Source organism: Marmota flaviventris, chromosome 2 (genome assembly GCF_047511675.1).
Source record: "Marmota flaviventris isolate mMarFla1 chromosome 2, mMarFla1.hap1, whole genome shotgun sequence".
NCBI classification, from domain to species: Eukaryota; Metazoa; Chordata; class Mammalia; order Rodentia; family Sciuridae; genus Marmota; species Marmota flaviventris.
In genome coordinates this window covers 111719503-111732109 of record NC_092499.1, presented here as the reverse complement: position 1 = coordinate 111732109, position 12607 = coordinate 111719503, and the positions used below count along the sequence as shown (strand labels likewise).

Genomic DNA, 12607 nt, shown 5'->3' with positions numbered 1-12607 from the left:
AAAAGTCAGATTAAAATCCAGGATCATACTTGTCTTCTTGAATTTTTCACCAGACTATTTTGCAGTGGTTAAATGAATGTAAGATTGAGAGCTTCTAGTCTGAAACATAATTTAAAAATTTTGGTATTAACTCACTTTTCCACCATGTTATAATCTAAGGAATATTGAAGAACTTATACTGAAATATCTTTATGTATGGCCTTATAATGATGTTTATTTTTCCATCTGTTTTTCTAACATAGTTAAAAATGCCTCTCTAACTCAAGGGTGGGTAGACAGTAGCCCAGATTTGGCCAGCATCCTATTTTTGTTCTGTCCCACAAAGCTAGCAGTGGTTTTTATGTTTTTTTAATGCTTAAGAAAAAAATCGAAAGAAAATATTATGTGACACACAAATTATTCGAAATTCAGGGCTGGGGATGTGGCTCAAGCGGTAGCGCGCTCGCCTGGCGTGCGTGCGGCCCGGGTTCTATCCTCAGCACCACATACAAACAAAGATGTTGTGTCCGCCGAGAACTAAAAAATAAATATTAAAAAAAATTCTCTCTCTCTCTCTCTCTCTCCCTCCCTCCCTCCCTCCCTCCCTCCCTCCCTCCCTCCCCCACTCTCTCTTTAAAAAAAAATTATTTAAAAAAAAATTATTCGAAATTCAAAGTTCAATGTTCTTAAATGAATATTTGTTGTAACACAGCCATGGTCATCATTTATATATTGTCCAGATGGTTTTGCACTTCAGCAGTACAGGTGTGTAGTTGTGATAGGCACCACTTGGTCTGAAAAAGTAAAATTATTTTTTATTTTTTATTATTAATTCTTATTTTCAGAAAATGTAGAGTCCTACTATCAAACAAATAAAAATTTAGATGACCTCTAATTATCTTACTTTGCATTTCCTTTTTTTTTTTTTAGTTGTAGATGGACACAAAATCTTTATTTTTATTTATTTATTTTTATGTGGTGCTGAGGATCTAACCCAGGGCCTCACGCATGCAAGGCAAGCGCTCTACTGCTGAGCTACAACCCCAGGCCCCTTTACATTTTCTTTTTAAGTAATAAACTTTAAAAAAGTTATTGGTATAACGATTTAGTCTTTCCTAACCATTTTATAACTATAACCTTAGTAACTGACATTTGATGGTCCTGTTTTGTTGTGCTTTCATGCTTAGTTTTTTCTTAGGATCTGCTTTTGTGAACTTAATAATGATTGCAAGTCATCCTGACTTTCTACCAGAGTAATAAATAACTAACTGATCACTGGCATTCAATTCTCTAATGTTTAACAAGTCAATTTTATAAAAGCCTGTAATGAATTTCGTTAGCGTGAATTAGAATTGTTAGTTTATTCTTCATATTTTTGGCTTTAAAACATTCCCATCTGTTAAGTGCTATGGGTTTATCACTACTGCCAAAGACTTATATATGGACTTACAGAAATTCTTATTTTTCAATAACATTTTTCTCTTAAAATATACTAGCATATACTAGAATTCAGAACAAATATATGGATATTTTGTTTATATCATTGGCTATGTGTGTGTATAAATACTAAGTATATATAGCCAAAACAGCTTCTAAACGATACAGGAGTAGAATAAACAAGGAGATTGGATATTGAAATAAAATCATCACCTTACAGTTCTCTCTTTATTATCTTGAGAATTTGATGCTTTGATAAACGTATATTGAACTGATGAGAGTTCAATCACAGGAAAGTTTAACTTGAAATATTCCTCTATATTCAAATTCTGGTTTTAGTATGCTTTAACACTTTGTTTTTAGTTACTCATACTAAAATATGTCATATTATAATGTATTATAATTTGTCATATTCTGAGTTGATGTAATGGCCACAGTTTTCAGTCAGTAAAAATTTTTTGGGGGCTGGGGATGTGGCTCAAGCGGTAGCGCGCTCGCCTGGCATGCGTGCGGCCTGGGTTCAATCCTCAGCACCACATACAAACAAAGATGTTGTGTCCGCCGAAAACTAAAAAATAAATATTAAAAAAAAAAATTTGTTTTGAGTTCCTGCTATATGCTACCATATGCCAGGTGCTGCTGGGAATATGGTAAGCAACAAAAAATGTAGTCCCTGCCTTCATGGAGGAAGCAGTTGGGAGTATAGTATTAAATACTATAAAGAGGATTGTAAGTTGCTATAAGAGCATATGATAGATGTGTCTTCTGTTTGGGGGGACACTGGTCAAGGAAAGCTTCCTTGAGAATATGATTTTTGAGCTTAGACCTGAAAAAGGAATAGAAAATAAATAAGGATATAGGTTGGAAAGGAAGATGTGAGGGAGGGCATTCTGAGCAGAAGAAACCATATGTAAAAGCCTGTGTCACAGTGTGTTCAGAGAAAAGGCTAGCTTAACTAGAGCACTTTCAGCATTAAATCTTAGAAAATATAATTTACAGTGGCTTCTACAAGTTGAGGTTTATTTTTCTCAAATAATAAATTCAAAGTTATTACCTTATATACATATATGATTACATGACCAGTGTGATTCTACATCACGTACAACCAGAAGAATGCGAACTTATGCTCCATTTATGTATGATGTATTAAAGTGCATTTCACTATCATGTATAACTAATAGAACAAATTTTAAAAAAGAAAAATTTAAAAATGAATATAATAAAATTCTCCCCAATATTAAAAAAAGAAAAGAAATTCAAAAGCAAACAATTATTCTAGATGTCACCTCAGAGTCTTTGCCATCAGTTTTCTTGACTTAACCAGGATTATAATATGGCCACTCTTTTCAAGGCAATAAGAATGGGAAAGAGGTTACTTCTATCCCTTTGGTCAAGAAAAAATGTTCTTCCAAAACCCTTCAGAAAGGGCCACCTTAACATCACTGGCCAGAATTAGGTTATAGAGCCACCTGGCTCAAGGAAGTTAAATAGTTCACAGCTACTGTGTTAGAGGCATGTAGAATCCAGCCTGGTCTACTAGAATTTAGCATGAATATAAATTTAGAATTGGGCATACTCTATGGGGCCTTGTATAGTCTGTTATCTATTCTAATTTGCATGTTCATAATTTTTACAGCTCTTTACAGATGTAAAGAACATATGAAACTGTACAAAAACAGACCTCAGGCCAGATTTGGCTCAAGGTGTAATTTCCCAGTCTCTCCTAATCTTTGTCTTTAGGCCATGCCATAGGACTGGCTTTACAAAGGACCCTTGTACATCTATTCAAATGCAATTACAAAGTATTATCTATAGGTTACAAGGTTCCTCCAAGTCTTCTATAATATTTAACATGTCAAGCAGAAGGTTTCCCAAGAAAGAGTTTTTTGGTTTAAGTCCTCAATCTTAAACCATAAATTGATATGGGGAGGGGGACACTTTGCCTCTCTGACATGCTATTTTTCTTGTTATTGGCATATGCTTATTTAAAAATAATAGTTTGTAATATTTTATGGTCTCAGGCTGGGGTTGTGGCTCAGTGGTAGAGCACTCACTTAACATCTAAGGCACTGGGTTCGATCATCAGCTCCACATAAACGAATAAACAAAGGTGTATATGTGTGTGTGTGTATATATATATATATTTTATGGTCTGTAGTATTACCATTTATCCCTGTTCTCCTACCTGCATGCATCATATAGTAGAAAAAAGGTACATTTTGGTAATTACCTAGTTATAGAGATCTGATTCAATTGTATAAAGCAAAGAATAGTTAACAATACTGTACCTAGATTAATACTTTTATAAGACTCCTATATAATGAGAACAATTTAGGTGATTGGAAACCTAGATTTCTGCATTCAACATTGTTATCTAAGTAATTTGGTAGAAAGCGGTAGACAGTATTTCTGAATAATGTCAAAGGGCCATTTACATTTGACTGGTATGAACTTACAATCAGTATGTTAAGAAAAGGTAAAATTATTCACATCTATATTCATAAGGATTTGGAGATTTTAAAATAAATTTTTATTTATGAATAAAATTAACATAGCTACCTTATATTGGTTTGGTGTTTTGGAGTTTGTTTTTCATTTTAATGAGCAGAAGCCTCAGAATCTCAAGATCATTGAGCACAATCACAATTGTATAACTATTTCTATTTAATCAATTCATTAAAATTAAAGAAAATTTATAAAACATAAATATTAATGTCTAGAACATACCACTTACATTTAGACAAATCTGAATTTGAATCCCAGTTGTACCATTTAAGGATTGGGTAACTTTGGGCTAAGTAATTAATTTTTCTTTTCTTTTTTTCTCAACACATAAAAATGTTGGACTGTTTTTTAATAGATGATATAAGTAATGTACCTAATATGATGTCTGTCAAATAATAGGCAGATCATGAGTACCTGCTACTATCTAGAATTTAAAATATTTAAGATGACTTGTATTTGCACATTACATTTTCCTGATTAAAAGCACTTTTCTTGTTTTATAGAAAGCACACCTGAGCTGGTCTTAATGTCATCTGTTGAGGATACAAATGAAACCGGAAACATTCAAAGTAGATGTTTCAGGAAAAGACATAAAAGTGACAATGAACCTGATTTGGAGCAGCAAATGGCCTGGGGAAATAGAAATCGTAATCTTAGTGGAGGGGTACTGATGGGATTAATGCTGAATAGAATTAATCAAGAAGCAAACACTGGAAATATAGTTGAAAAATTAGGAGCTGATGCAAAAATTCTTTCAAATGTTATCTCAAAAAGTACAAGACCAAATAGTCTTGATATTGGAAAGCCATCTTTAAGATCAAAAAGGGACAGTCTAGAAAAGGAATCCAGTGATGATGATACACCTTTTGATGGTTCTAACTGTTTGACAGATAAAGTGGATTCCCCTGTTATTTTTGACTTAGAAGATTTAGACAATGAAACAGATGGATCAAAAGTGGGATACATTACTGCGCAAAATCCCAAGAGAATTCAACGTATGAACAGTAGCTTTTCAGTAAAACCTTCTGAGAAAACTGATGTTGTAACAGGATTTGATCCCCTCTCTCTTTTGGTTGCTGAGACGGAACAGCACAAAGAAGAGGAGGAGGATGAAGATGATAGCAAAAGCATTTCAACACCATCTGCTCGGCGTGATTTAGCTGAAGAAATTGTGATGTATATGAATAACATGAGCAGTCCTTTGACAAGTCGTACACCAAGCATTGATTTACAGCGGGCATGTGATGATAAGTCAACCAGTAAGAAAAGTCCAACACTGGTCAAGGCATGCAGAAGATCTAGCCTGCCTCCTAATTCTCCTAGGCCAGTGAGACTTACCAAATCTAAAAGTTACACAAAAAGCGAGGAGAGACCACGGGATAGACTCTGGTCTTCTCCAGCCTTCTCACCTACTTGCCCATTTAGGGAAGAATCTCAAAATACATTAACTCATTCATCACCTTCATTTAACTTAGATACACTACTAGTACCTAAACTAGATGTTATAAGACACAGTATGTTCACTGCTGGCAAAGGAGTTGCAGAGAAAGCAAGCAAGTGGTACTCAAGATTCACCATGTATACCACGTCCTCTAAGGTAAGTTTTGTTGGCATTTACTCCTTTTACTTTCATATACCCACCACTACAAATGAAAGCCTTCTCGTTGTACAAATGTGTTTTAATCATTCTGTTTACACACAGCTTTATAAAAAGGACTCATGGGATGTAAAAGTTTTGTTAGGTGTCAGAATTTGAGCTGAAATAGCTTCAAAAAGAAAGAAGATGAAGGTTATGTTTATAATTCACTTTTGAAAGAAAGTGATATGTAGCTAGAGTAAAAAATTTGTGTTAAATATAAATACTGACTGAGTTTAAATATTTCCCTCAAAGTACATCATTTTTTCAGTCAGTATCCAATATGCCTTCAAAACTTACCAGCCAGACATATAATTTCTCCTTCTTTTTAGGATGATATAACTTATGATAAATCTACATAACCTCCCAAGAGCAAAAAATCTAGATGAAGTACAGAAAGTTTCTGTTTACAATCATCAGAGAACTTATAAAGCAACTATAGAAAAGAGAGGCAAGATTATAGAGAGAGAATTGCAGAGAGGAGCTGAAATTCTATAGCCACTTTTTCCCAGAAGGCATTTGCTAATTATAAGCACAGAGAATGAGTTCTAGCCCCAGGCTTTGCCTTATCAGAGAACTGTGGGAAAGGGATGGGGAATGGGTGAGTAAAACAGAAGACTTGAGGGACCTCAAATACACAGAAGGTTTTTTTCCTTCAAGACATTTTCCAAATACTGATATTACATAAGATAGGTAAACAGAAAGCATCTGAAAAATAGAGTTCCCTGCATAGTTCTGGGAACATAATAACTAGTACTGATGAGCTGCCAAGGGAAGAAGCTTTGGTGACTATTTCAGGTCATCAGTGCTACAGAGCTGTCCCTCGGGGGCACTGGTAAGCTATGGATAGACTGAGCTGGACCCAAACTGCAACCTAGACTTGACTCCTGCTCAACTCTGTGATTAGATTAAAATAGTCAGTCTTTAGGTGGCAGAGGAAAGAGTGTGCTCTTTCTGAAAGAATTAAACATCTACAGTTTTTATAGTTTTTTATATGCAGTATCTGACATTTAATTAAAGGTAGTTATGCCAAGAGACAGGACTATGGCTAGAAACCAGAAGAAAAACAGATAATGACAACAGAACCTCGGATGATCCAGATACTTGAATGAGAAAGGGTCTGTGAAATAATTATAAGATATTCACAATAGAGGAAAACACATAAAAAATGGCTGCAAAGATGGAAAATTTCACCAGATAATTAAAATCTGTTTTAAAAGGATCAGATGTAAATTGTAGAGCTGAAAAATATATTAAAGATGTGGGAGATATAACAGCAGATAAAACACAGAAAGGCTAGTAAACAAATTGGGAGGGGTGTAATTAGGAAATATCCACACTGGACGTACAGAGAAAAAATAGAAAATACAGCAGAATTGGGGGTGGGGGGAGTCATTAAAAATATTTAACATTTGTGTGATTGAGTTAAAAAGAAAGAGAATGGGATCTAACAAATACTTTAAAAACCAGTTGCACTGGACAAGACGACAAATGCCTATAATCCCAGTGATTTGGGAGGCTGAGGCAGGAGGATTACAAGTTCTAGGCCAATCTTAGGAACTTAGTGAGATTCTGTCTCAAAAAATAGAGCCAGGCTCAGTGGCACATGCCTATAATCCCAATGACTCAGGAGGCTGAGGCTGGAGGATCGCAAGTTCAACGCCAGCATTAGCAACTTAGCAAGGCCCTAAGCAACTCAGTGAGAGGCTGTCTCTAAATAAAATTTTAAAAGGGGATAGGGATGTGGCTTAGTGTTTAAGTGCCCCTGGGTTCAATCCCCAGGACCTAAAATAAATAAATGAATAAATAAAAAGTAGAAAGGATTGGGGATGTAGCTCAGTGGCAGAGCATCTCTGGTTCAATCCTCAATGCACTGTCCACCCCCAACACCTAATTGCCAAGAAATTTCCAAAAATGGAAGATACCAATTCACAAATTTAAGAATTTCTGCAAATGCCAAGCAGAATAAATACAAAGAAGACCATACGTAGTTATATATTGTTAAAATAAAGATGAAATACAAAGGAAAAATCTTAAAAGGTACTAGAGAAAAAAGATAAATTGCCTTCAAAGGAGCAACACTAGGAAATGAATAGTTGTCTTCAGAACAGAAACTATGATGTTGGAAGACACTGGTAAGATGCCTTTAAGATGCTAAAAGAAAATCACTGCCAACCTGTTTAACTATACTTAGCAAAATATTTTTCAGAAGTTTTATGGTGAGAGTTCTGGTTCCACTGGGGTAACATAAGGCCATCACAACCCATTCCCTCTAATGATTACAACTAAAAACTCCAGACAAAATATGTAAAAAATAAATAACTGGGACTTGGGTTATAGCTCAGTGGTAGAGTGCTTGCCTACCACACGTGAGGCCCTGGATTCAAGCCTCAGCACCAAGTAAAAATAAATAAATAAAATAAAGATATTGTTTCCATCTACAACTAAAAAGATATGAAAAATAAAAAATAACTATCTAAGAATTCTAAAAGAAAAATGAGCTGGCAGATTCTGTGGAGGGACCCACACAGAGGTAAGTTTCCCATTTTCTTCTCTCATGCCTCCTTACACCAAGAGCAATCACAGTGTGCCATAGCTATTCTAACAGCTAAAATTTCAAAAGAAACTCAGATTTTCTGATAGAGGAAGGAAAAGGGGCTCTGTGGAATCAAGAGTTGTATGAGAACCTCACGCAAGTCTCATCCTAACTCTTTGAGTTACACATACATGGAACAGGATGCAAACAAGCAAAGACAAGACTTATTACAGAAATTAATTAGGAATTAAACGACTGCCTACAAAAAACACACTCAGAAAGTAATTCAGTTGATTATATGTTAAAACATCGCCAGTACAATAACAGTATCCATACTACACAACCTAACATTCACATTATCCAATATAAAATAAAAAGTATTTGATATGAAATATTTGAAAGGGCTGGGGCTGTAGCTCAGTGGTAAAGTGCTTGCCTAGCATATGCAAGGCCATGGGTTCAGTCCCTGGCACCACACACATGTACATACACACAAAATAACTAGAAAAACATGACCAATTCTCAAAGGAAAGACAATCCTAAGATGATCCAGATGTCAGAATTAATCAGAAATTTTAAAGCAGCTATTATAACTAGATTCCATGAAGTATTTTTTATTTTTTTTAGTTATATATTACAGTGGAATCTATTTTGATATACTGATATAAGCATGCAATATATTTTATTCTATTTAGGATCCCAGTCTTATGGATGTACTTAGTATTGAGATTCACTGTGGTATTTTCATATATGTACATAGGAAAGTTCAGGCAGATTGATTTCACTGTATTTCCTATATGTGAAGCATTTTTAAAAAATGAAAATAAAGGAATTCTCAGCAAGAAATAGAAACTTAAAATCTTTGAGATACAAAGTCTGAAACAAACTCATTGGATAGGTTCAGTAGCAAAATGGAGATGACAGCAAAGAGTCAGTAAACTTAAAAGCTGAATAACAGAGATTACCTAATTCGCAGAACCAAGAAAGCAAAAAGACTTCTTAAAAAAAGGAACAGAGCCTCAGGAACTTGTGGGACAATATCAAAAGGTATAAATAACATGCATGTAATTGGAGTTTGAAAGGATTGAATAAAGTGTGGCAAAAAATATATTTGAAGAAGTAATAATTGAAACCCTCCAAATTTGGAAAAAGACAGATTTACAGATAGGATAGACTCAACAAAATACAGAAAGGATAAATTCAAAGTAAACCATACCTGTACACATAATAAGCAAATTAATAAACACCAAAGTTGTCCATCTGTTAAGAAATCTTGAAAGTTGTTAAAGAAAAATTATACATTACCTATAGAAGAATGAAGATTTGAATAACAATGCATTTTTATCATAATCTGTGGGGGAAAGAATTTAATGGGAAATCACATCTTTAACATTCTGAAAGAGAAGTTCTGTGAACACAGAATTTTATGTTCAGTGAAAATATTCTTTAGGGGTAAAGGTAAAAGACATTTTCAGATAAAGGAAAAGAATTCATGGGCAGCAGACATGCTGCGTAAGATGTGCCAAAGGAGATTCTTCAGGCTGAAGAAATGCTAGAAAGAAAACTGGATCTTCAGGAATGAAGGAAGAGCAAAATAAATGTAAATAGTTGCCTCATATAAAAGACTATTTCTTTGGCCTCTGAAATATCTTAAAAATACTTGTAATTGTCTAACACAAATTATAATATCTCATAAAATATAATATTATAATATTATCATATTATCTCAAACTTGGATGATTAACAGGAGTGAAGAGACTTACTCCACTGATCTTTATTGTAGTTATGTTATCATATGTTACAATACTAAAACTCTAGTAGACTGCAAATGATTACGTGTTTGTATTCCCTAGTGCAGTTGCGTAAAAATAAGATATAGCCAAAAAGCTGATAAGAATACTGAAAGAAGACAGGAAAAGAAGAACAGAGAAATAATAGACCAAAATACAGTCCCTATCAATAAATCCATATCGATAATTAAGTGATATTTGTCTGACAACCTCAGTTAAGAGGCAGAAATTGACAAAATTTGTATTACAGGACCCTGTTGCCTACCAGAAATAACACTCTTAAGTATAAAGAAACAGTTTTGTTCAAAGTGAATGGAAGGCAAAAAACTATACATTGCAAATAGTAATTGTAAGAAGCTTTAGTGACTGTTTTAATAGAAGAGAAAATAAACTTTAAGAGTATTACTAGAGACAAAGAACAATATTTTGTAATGATAAGGCACAAGTCACTATGAAGACACAACAGTTATCCATGGATATGCACCAAATCATTGGACCATGAAATAATGACACAAAAATTGACAAAATTCAAGGGAGTTCTAAAATTTTAATAGATTTTAAGACCTCTCTTCAGCTATTGGAACAGCTAACAAAAACTGCTCAAGACAGATCTGAACAATCAGCTACCATAACATAATTGACATTTTTAGAATATATGTTCAATGAGTACAGAATGCATATTCTTTACAGAATGCATATTCTTTTCAAGTGCACATGGTACACTAATCAAATTAAACTATTTATAACTTAAGTTAGCTTAATAGAGTACCAAAAATCAAATTGTGTACCATATTAACAATAAAACATTATCATTATTCATTTTAAAAGCAGGATCAAGGCAAGAAAACATGCTAACGCCTGTCATATTTATCAGTATTCTGGATCTTCTAACAATACCAGAAGATGAGAGAAAAGAAAAAAAAATATTGCAAAAGAATTAATAAACTCAGTATTATCAAGAGAGATTATCTGCTACCATTGAAAAAACTTTCAATCAGTAAGATAGCAAGAAACAAACATTTTAAAAATAACTTCCCTGTATTTGACAGCCTGTGAAAAAATAATAAATATAAGCTAATTTACCATAACAGAAGCCTAAAATGTATAGAAGCAAAACCAAACTGAAACGTGCAATGCCTACATAAGTAGAGCTATAAGACTTTAGTGAAGTATATAGTGTACCCAGTATTGAAAAGGTGTCAGTTTTTCCCAAATTCCAAGGGTAGTCTGATTAAAATACAAAAAGAAAAAGAAAATAACCCTCCAAAACAAAACAACCAAACCAAATACCAGGATAACTGAACAAACCATGTTTCACTGGTATAGAATTTATCTAGAATATCATGAGAATAATTGGGACAATCTTGAAAAGAAAATGTGGAACTACTCACCAAAATAGCAAAACAAATGCTTAAACTATAAATAAATGTGTTTTAATTAATGCAAAAGATGATAAGTGGGCCATGGAATGGAGGAAAGGCCAGAAACAAAAACTATATGTAGGGGGCTGGGGTTGTGGCTCAGCAGTAGAGTGCTTGCCTAGCAAGTGCGAGGCCCTGGGTTCGATCCTCGGCGCCACATTTTAATTAATTAATTAATTAATTAAAGGTATTGTGTAAACGACAACTAAAAAAACTATATGTAAATAGAATGGAATATGAGATAACAAAAGTTATCAAACCAGTTGGGAATGAGAATATTTTTGTTGGGATAATTAGCTGTCCATTTGGGGGAAAGTCAGATTCCTACCTCACATTGAACAAAAATAAATTTAAAAAGCCTTAGATGGATTAGACATTGAAGTACAAAGAAAGATGTTTTTAAAATGATATTTTTATCATTTTGGTGTGAAGAGACAAACCTTGGAACACATAAAGAATGAAAAGATTTGACCACATTAAAATGTTAATGCCATATGTAATGAAAATTAATAACACAACTATAGAAAAAATAAGTTGTATCATCTAGGCAGTGGGATTATAGATGTTTAAAAACATGTTTTCATACAAAAGTCTTTTTAAAAAAATAGTTATAGAGGGCTGGGGTTGTGGCTCAGCGGTAGAGCACTTGCCTCGCATGTGTGAGGCTCTGGGTTCAATCCTCAGCACCACACAAAAATAAATAAACAAAATAAAGGTATTGTGTCCATCTGCAACTACTTAAAAAAGTGGTGTTTTTTTTTTTCAGTTGTGAATGGACACAATACCTTTATTTTGTTTATTTATTTTTATGTGGTGCTGAGGATCAAACCCAGTGCCTCATGTGTGCTAGGCAAATGCTATACTGCTAAGCTACAACCCCAGTCCCACAAAAATCTTTATCTACCATATTTTCTTACATATTAGTGTAGCCAGAAAAAAAATTAACTTTTACATTAGTATCCTCAGAAATGAAAACTAATGAGCATGTGTCTTTGAAATCTAGATTATTGTGGAAAAGAATAAAATGTAATTCTAATGGTGTCTTAGTCTGGAAGATCAAGAAGGAAAGAAAACAGGAAGGAAAATAAAACAATAAATGAAGAGTCAAAGTCCTCTAAGTTGCCTTACTAAATGGGGATATATCTTGCTGAAAGTAAAAAAATTATTTCTTAAAAATTGATCTCTAGCTTGCTTACTCAAAGTAGGACTCTTTGTATAATTGGTTGGGGTTTTTTTTTGTTTTGTTTTGTTTTTTGTCCCCAGAAGTTGTTCATTAATCATTTGGGTAGTTAGGTGGTAGTGT

General features: G+C 33.8%; 1 protein-coding gene across 7 annotated transcripts in view; it reads left to right on the top strand.

Moving 5' to 3' along the window:
- The window catches only part of Dennd4a (DENN domain containing 4A), a 111293-nt gene that overhangs the window by 81581 nt on the left and 17105 nt on the right, over positions 1-12607 (top strand). For all 7 annotated transcript variants that reach the window (XM_071608403.1, XM_071608401.1, XM_071608402.1 and 4 more), the window contains one exon: positions 4425-5518. In XM_071608403.1, the coding sequence (XP_071464504.1) occupies positions 4425-5518 (1094 nt within the window). The remainder of the gene's footprint in view (positions 1-4424; positions 5519-12607) is intronic.